The sequence below is a fragment of the Homalodisca vitripennis genome, chromosome 1, assembly GCF_021130785.1.
Source record: "Homalodisca vitripennis isolate AUS2020 chromosome 1, UT_GWSS_2.1, whole genome shotgun sequence".
NCBI classification, from domain to species: domain Eukaryota; kingdom Metazoa; phylum Arthropoda; class Insecta; order Hemiptera; family Cicadellidae; genus Homalodisca; species Homalodisca vitripennis.
The window spans coordinates 101,215,054-101,232,534 of record NC_060207.1 but is presented as its reverse complement, the minus strand read 5'-3'; the positions used below and the strand labels follow the sequence as shown (position 1 = coordinate 101,232,534).

The window sequence follows — 17,481 nt, the reverse complement described above, 5'->3', positions numbered from 1 at the left end:
GATATCCCAATCACCAATTATAAATAATTTTCAAATATTTTACTAAATACAAGTAAAATATAAACAGTATAATAGCTTCCATTGGATCTTCCTTCTGTAATATTGGGATAAGTTTTTTTGGATTTTCCTAGATATCCCAACCACCAATTATAAATAATTTTCAAATATTTTCCTAAATACAAGTAAAATATAAACAGGGTAATAGCTTCCATTGGATCTTCCTTCTGTAATATTGGGATAACGGTTTTTGGATTTTCCTAGATATCCCAACCACCAATTATAAATAATTTTCAAATATTTTTCTAAATACAAGTAAAATATAAACAGGATAATAGCTTCCATTGGATCTTCCTCCTGTAATATTGGGATAACTTTTGAGTATTTTAAGGATTCAGGCAAAACTTGTTTGAAAGAAAATGCAATTTTTAATTAATTTGTATGATTTTGCTGCTTTAATTACTTTACAGTTTATTTGTTTGTATGGTTATAAAGACAATTTTATATTTTGGTCATTAGACAGTTTTACTTGCTTGTGGTACATTTTCAATTGTTCCCATGATAGTAGGATGCCTTTGTAGTTGTATTTACTCCTCTTAACAATTTTTGTAGTCCTAATTTTGATATGGAGAGCATTTATTAAAGTGTTGTATGGAACAAAATCTGAAATCTAATATTTGTCTAGTTATTACTTCTTCATGATCAATTGATATGGTGAGGTGTGACTTGTAAGTAAACAAAACTACAAAAGTAATATTGATATTAATTACTGTCTTCATATTATTCATAATAATCACATAATTATAACTAATTGTCAAATAAAACAAGGTACAGAAATGAGAAATCTGGCTAGTAATTTTCTAATGTCAAGTAATCAAAATAAATGAGAAACACGGTTGATTATTTATGTAAACATCTACAACTGAATAAGCCATGTTTTAGCTCAGTCACTGTTTGAAAAAAATTTAAGAACCCCAGAGTGCTGTTTCATTACACTATTTGGTGCTACCTAGGTAATATAGTTTTGACGTTATTGTGGTTTGCATGTCGTTATAAACTAATACTTGCAATCCATATATACATTCTAGTAAAATATTAGACAGGAGAAAATTACAATTTTGATAACAGTGAATCATCGCCAGACCTATTATTAACCAGAGACTTGATAATCAAATTGTTATGACAAGAAAGATCACACATAATATTGAAAAATGTCATTTGATCAACATTATATCTCAGGTAGTGATGATTATGAACTCAGTTGATATTGGTGAAGCCGATCTCATAGTGTATCCAGCCAATTATTTTAACAAATAGATTATTACATCTCAAATTGAGTCAATTGTACCACACTAGTCAGAAATTATGAAAACAGGTTTACTCCAAGTATTGCACATTTAAACATTTTGTCCTAATGAAACACAACATTTAATACCATACATCCAAAACTTTGAAGGCATTATGAAACATGATTTTTCAACAGAACTAATTGTTCTTTTGACAACACCACACATCTATAAAAGCATATTTTGGCATATTAAAGGTATCAAAACCAAATTAATTTATTCAAGTAGACTTATTACAATATTTAAATCATTTTTCAGTATTTTAGTATGGATTAAATACGCTTTTAGAATAAAATGCTATTTTGCTAAATAAGTATATAAATTTTATACATATTTACATAGCCTGTCAATCATTCTCAAACTTTTATTTGAAAAAAAAAAATAAATAAAAATTCTACGAGAACTATTATTAGTAATTACCACATTGTGCTTCAAAAATCACCAAAATTGTGTAAACTTTTATCAAAATAATTAAGAAAAATGTACAATAGTTCATGATCTACCTCACTGCTGAAAAATATGTGAAAAGGGACTTAAGAATCAGAAAATATTGTCACTGGTATCCGTTTTATTCAATTGAAAAAATAAACACAAAGGAATGCATATTTGATTTAATACAAAAGTTTGTTCTTAAAGATAAATAAACACTTGAAGTTCAGGAATGCATTCAGATGTGATTTTAATACAAAAGTTATGAAAAGTCAATGGAAAAGTAAAGGTAATGGGAAAGTAAAAGTAATGGGAAAGAAAGGGGGAAAGAAGAAATGAAGAATGGGTTGGAGTGAAAAGGCTTAGTTCTCGTCGACCTCAGCTTCCTGTTCTTCGTCGAATTCAGCATCTTCGTCAGCTGTGGCCTCCTGGTATTGTTGGTATTCAGAGACCAGATCGTTCATGTTGGATTCAGCTTCTGTGAATTCCATTTCATCCATGCCCTCGCCTGTATACCAGTGCAAGAAAGCCTTCCTTCTGAACATGGCAGTGAATTGTTCGGAGATTCGCTTGAAGAGTTCCTGGATAGCAGTGGAGTTTCCAATGAAGGTGGCAGACATTTTGAGGCCTCTGGGTGGAATGTCGCAAACGGCAGTCTTTACATTGTTGGGGATCCATTCAACGAAGTAGCTGGAGTTCTTGTTCTGGATGTTGAGCATCTGTTCGTCCACCTCTTTCATGGACATCCTGCCTCGGAAGATTGCAGCAACGGTGAGGTACCTACCATGTCGGGGGTCACAGGCAGCCATCATGTTCTTGGCATCGAACATTTGCTGTGTCAGTTCGGGCACTGTGAGAGCTCGGTATTGCTGGCTGCCACGAGATGTTAGGGGCGCGAATCCGGGCATGAAAAAGTGAAGGCGGGGGAAGGGCACCATGTTCACAGCCAGCTTACGCAGGTCTGCGTTCAGCTGACCGGGGAACCTCAGGCAGGTGGTAACGCCAGACATTGTGAGGGACACCAGATGGTTCAGATCTCCGTAGGTAGGTGTGGACAGTTTCAGTGTGCGAAAGCAGATGTCGTACAGGGCTTCATTATCAATGCAGTAAGTTTCGTCTGTGTTTTCTACAAGCTGATGAACTGAGAGGGTGGCGTTGTATGGTTCTACTACGGTATCAGATACCTGTAATCAGGAGAAATTAGTATTAGATTACATGAAAATTGATAATTATACTCACATGTAATAAATTACAAAATCTAAATGACGGCACTAGTCTTTAGAAATATGCATTTGGGTTTACCTTTTACACATTAAATGGAGAAAGTTATACAATTTTATATCATTACCACCATTGAATTTTTTTTAAGCATCAAAGATTTACAAACAGATAAAAATATACAAGCACGGATTGTTAATATATATATATGGAATACTTTACTTACTTTAGGTGAGGGGACAACGGAATATGTGTTCATGATTCTGTCGGGGTATTCTTCTCTGATTTTTGAGATAAGGAGTGTTCCCATACCGGAGCCAGTACCACCTCCAAGAGAATGTGTTAGCTGGAATCCCTGGAACAAGCACACAACTATTTAAACTTAAAAATCTTAATTCACTTTATAGCCCTATTTTACTTTACACTAAAAAACAATTACCTAATAAATACAATATAAACTTGAAGAAAAAAAAAAAGAGAAACCGAATTGAATAGTTGAGCAAAATTTGAAACAAAAGTAATAATCCAGGTAATTGATCAGTTAAATACAACAGAATAACGATACTCAATCAATACATAAAACAGACGTAATATTCACTAGCTACGTTACCTGTAAGCAATCGCAGCTCTCCGCCTCTTTCCTGACGACATCCAGAACTGAGTCTACGAGCTCAGCGCCCTCAGTGTAGTGACCCTTTGCCCAGTTGTTGCCTGCTCCACTTTGGCCAAATACAAAGTTGTCTGGTCGGAAGATCTGGCCGAAGGGTCCAGATCGCACTGAATCCATGGTACCTGGCTCCAAGTCCACCAGAATTGCTCGTGGGACATACTTTCCACCAGAGGCCTCATTGTAGTATACATTAATCCTCTCCAACTGGAGGTCTGAGTCTCCATGGTACGCTCCAGTTGGGTCAATTCCGTGCTCATCTGAGATGATTTCCCAGAACTGAAACAAACAAAAAATAGATAATTACTAGAAGAAAATTAGATAACCCGATACATCTCAAATTATTCTTTGAGGGTAAAATGTACTAGACTGGGCTAGATATAACATGTTAATGCAATATTATTCAGTAAATCTTAAATATTACGGTAATTAGAAATCTCAAAGCATCTTATCAGGATATTTAAGTATATATCTTTGGCATGATAATATATAGGCTGTATTTGATACGATTATATAAAGGATGTTCCTGTAACTCTTTGGTAAAGTTTTGTAGAATTATTTCTTAGGAAAAAGAAAAAAGTATGAACCATGAATGGTGTACTTTTCTGTTTGTCTGTATTTTGTCTACAATCCCATCTCAGAAGAAAGACTTCAGTTACACAGCTGAAATTAAATGTGTGAACTTTTATTATTTTGTGAAGAGTTTTAAAATATTTATTAGTATTATTTCAAACTTTAAAAGTGATTATGCAAATATGGCGATTGGTTTTAGAATATTAAGACAGCAAAATAATTTTCACTAGACATAACCAATGACACATTGATATACCAATAAATAGGGTGAGTTTTAAACAAAGATATCATTAGATTTACCTAGATAAACAACATTATGTGTATCTTTATAAAATGTTGCAAAACCAACTGGTTTAAACATTACTTGATCAGCAAATTACCTAGTGTTTATTTTTCATAAATCCAAAAATGAATATTGCAGAAAATCTTTACACCATTTATTGTTAATCATTTTTTTTATTTTTTACAGTTTTAATTTGAAATACTATTATTTTGGAAGATTACTAGAACCTTAGAAAATTATATAGTTTACATTTAATAATATTCTTAGTAAATAATATACAACATTAAGTAATTTAATGATTTCCTTAGTAATCCAATAACGTAGTCAATGAACTTAGTCAATATTACCTGTAAAATTACATAGCCACACGGAACAATTTTATTTTTGCACTCTACTTGTTCACTCAATAAGTATTAACAATTGGGATAATCAATCAATACATCTAACTCATTCAGTGAAAATAGATGACAGAAAAACTCTTAGAAGAATTGATGATATGAGCAAGCAGTTCTCAGAAATGGTCAGAATGCAGCCAGTTCCCAGTCAACTGATACAGGTCGTCAAGGCTATCATGGGTCTCAAGGCTAGATGAGGTCTCAGTTGACACTCCCAATTATGGACATCGAGTTAAGATTCAACATGGACTATCTTTTCAGTAGCAGACTTTATATGAATTCTTACAAAAAAATAGTATTTACTTTTTTGAGAAATGAAACTGAAGAAAAAATTATTAGACGATATTAGTTCATTTACTACTTGTTAAAATCCAAAATTTGTAAAACAAAACAGGCCTAATAATAATTAGAAGACTTTAACAAATTAAGAAATGTGTACATTCTACATAGACTGTCAAAGAAGCAACCTCATTGAATGGAGATTGTGGTACAACTACTGCTTAGTCCAGTTCAATCCGCATATACATATATTGTCAGGAAATCCACTTAGCAATTTGTCAGAAGCTATAATGGTGGCATATAAAAACTTAAATACCAAAATAATAAATGCTTTAATGTGAGTAAAATTGTGTTAGGATGTTGGTTGTAAAACTACAGCAAGGTTACATTATTTAAACTACTTAGAATTTAAAATCTTCACTCAGATGTGGCAGGGAAATTTTATCTCTCAGCCAAATATGGAGCAAAATTGATAATGACTATTTGAAACATTCTAATATCAGATTGTCACTGTAACTGCTATAGTGTACAGTATGAGTTATTGAAACAGTCGTGCATTTTGAAATTAAGCCTACATTCTGATATTAGAGACCCACTTAAGACTACTTGTATTTTATTTCATAAATAAAAATAATCTGAAATTTACAACGAAGTAAAAAGCCTTAGCTTAGATCTACATTTCACTTGGTACTTTTACAAGAAATTAACACAAGTGTTCAACAAATAAATTTTCATTACCAGCGATTTAAATATCCTAATCCGAGTAACATACACAGTTAAGCAATCACAGAGTTGAAACTCAGAACATAGTTAGCCACTAAGCGTCACCTCCTGAATTGGAATAACCAATGATAAGAGACGAGCTACATGACAAAACTTGAAAGGCCACACATAAAGACCTGGCAATCAGTAAGCGTTAATTAAAGCTAAATTAAGTATTGCACGTGGTTAAATTACGTCAATAATATGGTTGAATTAAAATCAGAACTGCACATTTACATACACTACATTTGCAAACAACTAGTAATAAATCAGACTGCTGGATCGCAAATGCGAGACTAACAAATGACACGGTCCAACTAAGCAGTGACATTAGAACCAAAAATTAATCAGTTACCTAGTCAAAATGGCTCTACCGTTTCATAATTCATGTGGAAATATTAAGTATATAACATTACGCTACGTTATGGCAACAGCCTAAATGTTTACTGCCAAAGGTAATTTGGTATTATGTATGAAAAAGCCCCTAATTTTGGAATTTTTCTTATCTGAGACATAACAAAGGCAGAATTTAAATAAGCGGCCTACACTCGAGTTATCGATAATATCGAAACATCAATTAGAATGATTTAAATGTTCTCTGACATGTTTCTTTACCCTGAATAAGCGGGTTAATTAAAATTTGACTACACAAAACAAATATTAGGTACTAAGAAGTCCTTATCTACTATTTTTTATTAGGCTATAAATACGTACTTATTATAAATATAAAAAGTTAAAGATAATGTTAACAAGTTATCACGTGATCTGAGCTTGAATTTGCATACTATCTCAAGAAAGTGTGTGGTGGGCGAAGTCTGCACTGATGACCAGGGGCATTTTTCTGATCGGTATTTACCAGACTTCAGATCATGTCCCAAATCGTCATCAGATCACAATGTAAGATTTATGATATGATCCAAGACCGGGAAAGTACCAAACAGAAATGCACCTGGCCATCAGTGCCACAAACATCCTTAGAGATAGCACCCAAATTATAGCTCAGATCATGTAATCACTTGTAAAGGTTATGTTAACCTTTGGTACTACTAGTAACATATTTACAATAATCTAATCTAAACCTACTTATATCGCATAATAACATTGCATAGTAATACTTCATTGTATATTGTATTCTCAGTAATATTGCATAGTAATATTAATATTTCCATTGATGATATATGCCACATTGCTTACATGAAATGGCATTTAGTATTACTGGCTACAGAGTTGCCCAAAACCAAACAATCAAAATGTGAATAAATCATTCAGCCCAGCTATTACTAAAACAACAGATCCTGGTAATAGATTACCACTGAATAACCTGTTAATAACACTAATACTGCAGATCTGTAATGGCAGCAAGTGGAGTAGTTTATGCACATGTTTTCTTTGTGCCCGACACTTTAATCCTTCAAGATAGTAAAAAGTAAATTGAATGCATTTTTCTTTGCTATATTTTGAAAAAACATATCCTAGATTGATTTTTATTCACCATAACATTACTGCTTTTTATACTGTAATTTAAAATACAACATAATTTGGTAAAAGGAATTGTAGCAAGAATTCATTAATCATGAATATTGATGATTCAATATTATCGATCACTCGAGTGTTTGATGCTTATTATACAGCAGCCCTAACAAAAACTACATTAATAGAAAGACCAGACTGTATTTTACTTGCTGTGAAAACTAAATATCATTATGATCATTAAGTACCCTACTAAGTTTGCCCTTTCAATCCCAGCCATTTTTTTTTTGCAAAATATCATCTAGAAATCCCACATAAGTAATTCTGAGCAATTACTATGATCAACTTCAGTTTCTTTCAAATTATAGTATGATGATTGGGCAATCCGAAAGAGAGAAACTTGAAAATTAAGTTAAGAGTAGGAAAACTATCGTTGCATCTTGTCGAGCAATAAGGAGGCACGTTTATTGTCCACGCACCACTATCCCGCTTCTTGTCTCATCCAACGTGATGTGGAGTTTAGACACTTACATGATCTGAGCTTGAACTGTAGAGATAATATCCTCTAGGAATTTTTCTTTTCCCACCATTAATAAGAGGGTGAAACAAAAGCTATTTATCCGTGGCACTGACAATTAGGGAATTTGTGTTCAATATTTTCCTGTAAGGGCATATTGAATGATTTAGCACAAGAAAGTACCAATCATAAACATCATCCATCACTATAGACCTTGGACGAATTCACACTCAGACCACATAGACATTCCAATGTAAACGAGTATTCCATTGATTAATTAGCAGGTGGAAGAGACACTGTATATCTACCACTCAACGAACTAAAATCTATAAGGTACATATGATATCCTCTGTTCTGTATTTAGTAATCAATAACCATTATATTTGTAAACATTTACACTAGAATGTGTTTGGATGGTCTTAGCTAGGTTTGGTGTCTTCGCAGTAATACAATAAACATTTAGTAGAGTGAGCTCAAGTGTCATGTTACATTAGTTTTGTTTGTAAATGACGGTCGATCGGGCATCTATTTTGTTCACTTCGGAATGTTTTGTTAAGAAGTGTGAATGAAATATTTTTGTTTGCTATTTATTAGTTCACGTTCATGTAACAATGTATAAAATTTAGTTTTTGAGCAGCAATTAATAAAAAACTACCATGGGTAAACTGTGTTCGCACCATAGAATATTTGCTGCAGCCTCATCATCCAACACTACAAATAAATCTGGCTGCCAGTTGCAAAGCGATTTATTCAGCTTATCTCAGAAATGTAAAAACCTTACATAAACTAAGTTTTAGAATAGCATTTACTGCAATAAGGACAGTCACAAATTATCTCTGATACCACTGCACTATTGCCACTTCAAATACAAAGTAACAAACTCAGGCCATAGGGTGTCAAGCACAGGCAGTTTTCGCCACCTGCAATGTGTTAATACACCATTATGCAAAATGGCTAGCTTCACTTGTGTCCCTTATGCTAGTGATAAAGCATGGACTTTGAACCTAATCGCTCTGCAACGTTTACGATGCTTTCTGATACTCAATTGTCCGATTGTCATAATTGTAATTGCTCAGAATTGCCTTGCCATTCACAACAAATCTGCTAAAAATCCTAGCACAATTTACCCGTTTGACAGACTAAGTAAAAAAAAAAAAAATATTTTTTGGTATAGGCTAGAAGACTTTACAAAACAAATAGTGAGATTTGAGTTAAGAGATCATTTATACAAATGTCTAGTTTTTCAATTGGAAACCTCATCCAACTTCATTAACTTATCTCACTTTGAAATACTAAATAGAATAGGCCTATAGCTTTCTTTTAGAAAGTGGTTTTTAAGCGATTGGAAGTTTACTCAGGGTTAGGCTAATCAAACTAAATAAGATTAAGTTAACGTTATACTAAATTAAAATCATCCTTCTGACTAAAGAAGTAGGCTATACATTTTATAACAACTGATATATTATAAATTTATTTTCATGACAGGCTATTTACATGTAAGTTAGTGTACTCAATATATCGAAAACTGTTCGAAATAAAAACAATTGTTAGCCTAATTACTAAATGTTTAAATATAACAAATTTTTGGATTCTGTGGTTGTAAGCTCTTTAAATTTTCCCTACATTTAACCACGAGGACAGTTGCTTGAATACAAAATCTATCTAATGTTAAAATAGGACAATACTAGAAGTATTACGTCAAACAAGAATTAACGTTTGACTGTGAAGTTAGTTTGTAGTATTTTCAACTAACTTAGATATAGGCTAAAGGCATGGCAAGTTGCAATTCACAACTGATTGTGCATTTTTTAGTGTTTGTAAAATAACCTACTACACAAGTGTAGATCACAACTTTTATGGAAAGACTGATCCTTTGTAATGATATTCGAGCATACATTGTTTTTTATTTTAATACAATTAATTTATGAATGTCCATGTAGACAGATGATGGGATTCTTTGCAGATATAGTGGCCATCCATACATAGATAGGCTATAACTAAGGTGTGATTTCATAAATATTTTTGACCTCTGTATAGATATATTCGAATCCAAAAGGTTGAGTTAAGACTAAAAAATGTAGTAAGCCTTTATCACCATTAGTATTTTTTACTTCTATAATGTTTAAAAATCCAGTCCTGTATATACATTCCTTTCAAAAATAGGCTGTGGCTACTAATTTAACAATCACAAATGTTAGGCAATTTTTGATACATAGAATGAACTTGTCAAGTTAATATCTGTAAAAAACTAAGACATGGGCACATCTTTATTTAGTACTATAAAAATTACTTTATCCAAAGTGCGTTTATGATAAAAAAAGCTCTAACTTGTCTTATCTTGCAACAACCTGTGGAATAGAAAATAAGATTTTAAAAAAAGATTAGATAGATATTAGTGAAAATTGTGTTTTATTAGTGTAGACTTGCAAGAACATAGCCTAGGTATTATCAAACTTGACTATCACAGCTGTAAATTTGACATTTTTGGAGAATTTCAGCAAAAAATAAAAAGCCCGGCAATTTTTTCCCGCCATAACTCAACACAGACTTAACGGAAAATCAAAAATTCCTGTGAACTGAAAGTGCTTGTTGGAAATGGCCAAAATATACATTTACAACGTACCCTAAATATAAAAAGCTATACCAACCTAGTGTAAAATTAACTCTGAAGGAAATAAATACGTTTTAGGAGAACCAGAGCCACGCCACGCCATTCCTGAAGATAACAGCTATAATAAAAATTGATATATTGCTAAAATAATCTATTAGCCTACAAGTAATTTCGATAACAACTATTTCCAAAATAATTACTAAAACCGAATTTCAAACCAGATCTAGGCCTACTTTGGTAGACAGAAATCAATTTGACCGTTACACAGAGCAACGCGGCCATGGCGGATCCCGGCATTTTCTCTTTAGTATTCGCCTGGATAAAAAGTTGATAAAATACAATTTTTAAAGTAACAAAACAGTCTTACCTTTGCACCAATCTGGTTTCCGCACTGTCCAGCTTGAATGTGTACAATTTCCCTCATTTTGTTAATAACTTAAAGACGACGAGTAACTATAAACCTCTTCACACAGTGTTCGTGAAACGAGTGAACTGAAGAGCCCCGTCTCTGTGTAACGGTTTTACAGGCCGGCGGAGAGACGCCCAAGCTCGTATCTGATTGGTTGAAACTTGGGTGTGCTATGACGTCATGCGCACTGCCGCCAACGTACGAAGAAATCCACACAGCCTTAGCCATTTATGAGAGGTTTTCTTCTCTTCTCTTCTGGTTTACTGAAATTTAGTGATCTAATTAAAAATTCAGGAAGAAGACATCATTCATCAATCAATAGAAAAATATGGAAGACAATTAAAATTATATAATTGTAAATTAAGGCAATTCATTAAAAGTCAGTTTAATTGGTAGTTTGAAATGTATCCTATAATCAATCAAACCGCTATGAAAAATATTTTTCAAAATTACTAATGATATTTCAAACTGCTAATGACTACATTATATTATTTTAATAATGTATTAACATTGCGTTATATGATATTCCAAACAGTTAAATACTAATATTGCTGTAAATATTCTTTTCCTATTTTCATTAATAGAATCGACGAATCGTAATTGAAAATATTGGTGAAGAAGATAATAGTAAAATACAACCAATACATATTAAAACCTTTACAAGCGATAAAATCTTCTATATTGAATATAACCAATACAATTACTGTTAAATAACTTAAGGTAAATAAGTTCTAAGGCGAGTCTCACTCCAGATAAACTGAAAAATATTATATTTTACTGTTCGGTAAATACACCTTTTACATTGTAGAATACGTAATACAGAATAGTGCTACAAATGTTTAAAATAAAGGCATAAAACCAAAGCATCCATCATATTAATTTTTTGATCTCGCTTGGGTGCCATTTTTCATAACAATGTCACTCAATCAAATTTCTCAGATGGAAATGTGGCAACGTTGCACGTCTGATGCGGCACAACTGCATCCTGCTCTTTCCCTGCACCTGCTTAGCAACTGGTTGGAAACTGAACTATTTCGTCCTTTACTACTCCCAAACCATATTACTAACCATCACACTGAGTTCGAAAGCATAGGCTATGCATTTTTCTTTAGAACTGGCATGTAAGATGCTGAAATATAGAAATCTAACTCTTGTACTTATTAATTGCAAATAGTTATTGTTTGTATTATTTCTAATTCCGAATACCTATTGTTCTCACGTCAGTTTTGCAAGTAACACGCTCATTCATAAGAACACATTTTATACCAAAATTTAATTCCTAAATTTAACAAATTTATTAGTCGCGAACTTTGCTGAATACTGACTGTCGAGAACACGTTATGTCGTATAGAAAGATATAATGATTACAATTTTTAGAGACAGAGCCATTATTGATAATGTGTTTATGAAATTATACTTTTTAATAATTCAGATTTTCCTTTCACGATTGTATGAAGGTATAATTTTATAGTAGACAAACTTATACTTCATATCCCATATTGTAAAACACTATCAACCCTCACAAACAATTCATAACCTGGCACAAATAAATACATTGTGAGGTTTTGCTAAGTAGACATAATATTGTAAAAATATAACAGCAAGGATTGTCATCAGTTCGTCCTTGGCAGCATGAATGACGCCTTCTACAATAGTTGAGTAGCCTCCGCGTATTACGATACGTCAATCTGTCACGCCGTTTCGCCTCAGCATAATGGAAATCAACAAAACTCACGGCCTCGGGAAAAGAGTACGTTGTACTTGTCCTATGGAAAGTGTTGGTCAGAGAAGATATCATGAGGGGGAGGATGGGAAATTCTTGAACCCTAGATAGCACGTTAAACATAACGTATCTAAGAGGAATCTATTGTCCTGGCTCTTCCTAATAATCACCTTTTCTACACTTATGTTCGATTATGAAAAATAAATTAGTGTTATTATGTTCGGATTCTCTATAATATCTTTCTTAATTGAATTTACCAAGATAAATTATATTCTATACATACAAAACTATACAAAGTTAGGCTTTGTATCACCTTCCGCATCTTTTTCTTTTATTTTTTTTATTTTAGAGTTATGCAACAATAAAACATGAATTTGTTAATATAAACTGGCATAAAGAATTTGAAGATGGCACAGTAAACAATGGCTATAAATAAACATCTATAACCAATGATATAGAATAATAAGTGCAATATTCTACATGCTACAAACTATAAATGCTACAATAACAATAATAAGACTCCCCTGATAAGACAACATGGTAAGGTGACCTGGTTCAATATGAAGAATGTAACAAAATAATAACAATTAAAGTCAGAAATCAGGATAGATTAGTTCAAATCACGCTCAAATGCCTCCAATCCACAAACCCCATGTTCACAAATGAAAAATTATTCTCAGGATTGAGTTGTAGTTAGAATTTATAAAGAACCATACAGATATTTCCTCCGTGTCTAGTAGACACTTCGACATTAATAAACGTGTAAGATGTCTTTCCACTCTAAATAGGAAAATCATATTAAAGACACAATTCTAAGTATACTGTATCTAAAAATAAAAGTAAATATATTCAATCAAAATATTGTTTACTTTTTTCAAATAATTTCCTCTAACATATATACTTCTGGCAATCTAAATTCGGACGATCAAATGGGATATGACAGAAGTAACGAATAATTGTGCTTCAGATTTCGGCTTGAGTGACGAATGGGTCGACTTTCACAAATTTGAATATAATCCACCTGACCTCACAGATTCACTACTTTATGGATGGGAAAAGAAACTTGACCCCTTGTACCGTACTCCATTCTCAAAGTGTCTGAAAAGTTCGTTGTTCTGTTCTAATTTAACAATTAATTAACCAGGTCCATACACCGGAACCGCAGACTTCACCGGTTAATTATTCAAACTAATTACTATAGTTTCATTTGGCGTTAATTAAAAGGTGGCTAAAATTAATTAGGTAATTAAGTTACACATTTATTTATAAATTCCTATCAGATGCCATATAGATGGCTTAAAATGTTTTGCAAGGACTTGTGTTTCATCGCATAGTAAAAGAAACACATGGCATTTGTAAAAATAACATTATAATAACCAATTATTCTACTTTCAGACAATCCCAAGAAAAGTAGTGGAAGTGAGTCATAATGTATGACTCATTCGAAGAAAATGTGTGGTGTTTACTCTATAAAGCAAACAACTTCTTACAATAATGAGTTTTTAAACGTTTTCAACAAATGTCTCTGTAGTAAAGACCTTTCACCAGTTTATATTTAACTAAATCGGACATATTGATAAGGTAAAGGGACACAAATGCTATGTTGCGTGTTTAAAAAAGAAAATATAATACCAGGTGTTCCTTTTACCAAGCGAGCTATTGATTGGTACAGTGGATTTTCGTGTGGGAAGGTTGGCAGCGCACGGCGCCCGCCACTCGCCAGCCAGCCGCTCTGCTCTGACTCGCGCCCTCCTCCCCTCCCTCCTTAGCCAACAAAAGAGGCAGCTCAACCGCTATCGTACTTCGTTAATAATTTGATTTTGAATAATGAATTTCTCGGGAAATTATTCTCTTTCACTATCAAAAATTATACGCAAATCAAACTACTATGTGTATTTTAACCTTGTATTGTGTATTTTTTTAAAACTCTTTTACCGTATAAAAAATTGTAATTTCATTAAGTGATGAACATAAGAGCGATGGATTCAAAAATTATCGGGCAACAGACACTGATGGTGGGGAGGTGAGGGGACAGGTCACGTTTATCGCTTAAAATTCAAATACAAACTGAAACCGACAACGGCTTTTTAAAAACTATTATTTTCATACTCATATAAATAGTTGACAAGATACGATCACTATGACGTCAACAATTCAAAGAAATTATTATATAGATAGATTATGATGTATAGATAGACATAGACCCTTGATCAACTATTCTATAAACTGGCTTGCGTAATCCCATGTCCAATGTAAGATTCTGCTACTCCCTATTTCATGAACTTATATATACAAACGGAACTAACTTTTGCCAATAGGTACTTCTAATTAATAAACAGAACATAATATACAGATCTATTATAATGAGCAAAACCAATTAGGTTCCAGGTATTATCTTTCAGCCAAATATTCAGTTTTCATACAAAATTACTACAACGATACTTACGTGAATTAATGTGGCGAAACATTATGTGAATGCTTAAAATTAATGATCGTTCGAAAATCTGGTGACATTACACCAAAAATTGGGCTCCGCGAACTAGGGGAGTTGAAGAAACTTGTTTTGTTTTCTTTTACACATCTATATATATATATATATATATATATATATATATATATATATATATATATATATATATATATATATAGGTGTAATACTCTATTCATACACCATAGAGCTAAAATGATGTCAAGCCCTGTACAATAACAACACCTTGAAAAGTACATTTATCTTTAATGGGCAAAGTGACGTCATAGCTAGAAAACATGGTAAAAACGGTGACATCATTCCCGTGGGACACGCTATTGACTGGGTTCACAAATGGTGGTCATGCTTCAAGCTAATGGAAGTGTTCGAATTTGTGTAGATGTAACAAAGTTAAACGAATGGCAGTCCAATAGCTAGAGTATAAATTTCTTCAAACTTAATGTTAATAACGGCTTTTTGGCAAGTGTCGTTAAATGAAAACTCACACGACCTCACAACCTTCATGACACCCTTTGGGAGATATAAATTTCTTAAGCCTTTATTTGGAATAACATCAGTACAGAACACTTCCATATATATATATATATATATATATATATATATATATATATATATATATATATATGTAAATAAAATTTAGGTTAACGAGATGAATATATATACAAATGGACAATATTTTGATATGGGGCAAAGCTAACGAAGAGAATGATAAAAGTCTTCGGCAAGTACATGACAAAAATAGGAGTACAGGCGTTAATCTTAACAAGGAACAAAAAAGAATTTCGAAAATCAACAATTAAATACCTTGATTATTTATGTCAGAGAAAGCTCTACTGATCCTGAAAAGATAATATCTTTTATTATACAGATGCAACCTCTCTAAAATGTGAAATATCTACAGAAATTTAATGGAATAAATAATTTTCTAGCACAATATTTATCTGATAGGGGTACATAACTGATTTTATGAATTCTTTGTTAAAGGCTGACGTTCCTTGGATTGAGGCAATGGATAGAAAATATCATTTGATAAAGTAAAATTATGTTGACTACATCTCCATTTTTAGTTATATGTGATGTGAATAGAGAAACACTAATCTCATATGATGCTTCTTAAAAAGATTTGGGTGCAACGAAGTCGCACATTCAAGAACATGAGCCAGCACCCCTGTTGACTACGCGTCTAGATCTCTAAATCCAGCAGAGAAGAATTATACCAACATAGAAAGAGGAGTAACTGCAGTATAGGTTAGTGATAAATGTAAGGACTGTATAATAGGTAAAAGAATGATCATACAAACTGACTACAAGCCCCTTCTACAACTTCTGAAAACTAAGCGTTTAGACTATTTATCACCCAGAATACAAAGGAACCACAAGCCCCTTCTACAACTTCTGAAAACTAAGCGTTTAGACTATTTATCACCCACAATACAAAGGAACCAATTAACTGTAGCCGATACTTTATCCCGATCCCCATTGCCCTATAGTAACCCCCAAGATACAGCTTCCCTGTGGCTGCCAATAGGTATAACCGAACCCACCGGTCAATTGTAATACCTACGAGCATTCGAATCATTTTTTCAACCTAACATTCATTTTATTTATTGCTATATACACAAAGGATATACGGAAACTAATCTGAAGGCCGCTACCAGAAGATATGTATTTCCAACCAGTTGAAATGACATAAGGCGGGTCAGTAATTAATTATAGGCCTGAAAAAGAGGGAAGTTCGTTCGAATAAAAACTAATAGTTCTGAGTTTTTAGCGGAATCTTTGACTTTCCTCTTTAACTTAAATTTTTCTGAATTCTTGATTAAAACTCAAAACTATATAGGGCCTACAAACTTATAGACATCGCTTTTTATAAGTCGATGTGACTAGGTATCATTTTAAGTACATCCATAATTCCTTCATTTGAAATGTTAAAACTCTTATATGTAGAATGACATTCTCATCTCTCATGCAGGGTTCAAAAGAAAGAAAAATAGTATTTAGATATTAACTGTTAGCAAATCAGATCTAAAAAGAGAGCTTGTTATTTCATTGGTGGCAGTGAAGAGAACGGAAAGAGGATGCTCGCGTACGGTGGCAGAGACCACCAGACCGGTGCAGTACCGCTATTGCTACTTTTATGGCCCCGACGCTCCTAATTGAGACCATTCATCCCATGTGCCGATATGTGGAGCCAATTAGTTATAATTTCACAATTAATTGCTTCCCTCACCTTTTTCCTTCTCGATAAGCGATCGAAGTGACCGGAAATCTGAGATTATCGACTTGAACAAGGATTAATCTGTTAGGGGGTTTT

The 17,481-nt window shown here is 32.9% G+C and overlaps 1 protein-coding gene across 1 annotated transcript; it reads right to left on the bottom strand.

Annotated features, from left to right (window-relative positions):
• Positions 1–1,893: 1,893 nt before the first annotated feature.
• Positions 1,894–11,073, bottom strand: LOC124367814 (tubulin beta-1 chain). The gene is made up of 4 exons (XM_046824944.1): positions 10,915–11,073; positions 3,601–3,936; positions 3,217–3,345; positions 1,894–2,956 (listed from the first exon to the last, which is right to left on the bottom strand). The coding sequence occupies exons 1-4, from the start codon at positions 10,969–10,971 to the stop codon at positions 2,135–2,137; spliced, it is 1,344 nt and encodes a 447-aa protein (XP_046680900.1). The 5' UTR covers positions 10,972–11,073; the 3' UTR covers positions 1,894–2,134.
• Between the last annotated feature and the right edge of the window lie 6,408 nt (positions 11,074–17,481).

What these genes read in the sequence shown, in the direction of transcription:
- LOC124367814 (XM_046824944.1), bottom strand. Translation starts at nt 10,971, where the DNA reads ATGAGGGAAATTGTACACATTCAAGCTGGACAGTGCGGAAACCAGATT. An exon ending in AGAGCTGCGATTGCTTACAG is followed by an intron (nt 3,346 to 3,600) that starts GTAACGTAGCTA and finishes TGCTTGTTCCAG; the next exon opens with GGATTCCAGCTAACACATTC. An exon ending in CCGTTGTCCCCTCACCTAAA is followed by an intron (nt 2,957 to 3,216) that starts GTAAGTAAAGTA and finishes TCCTGATTACAG; the next exon opens with GTATCTGATACCGTAGTAGA.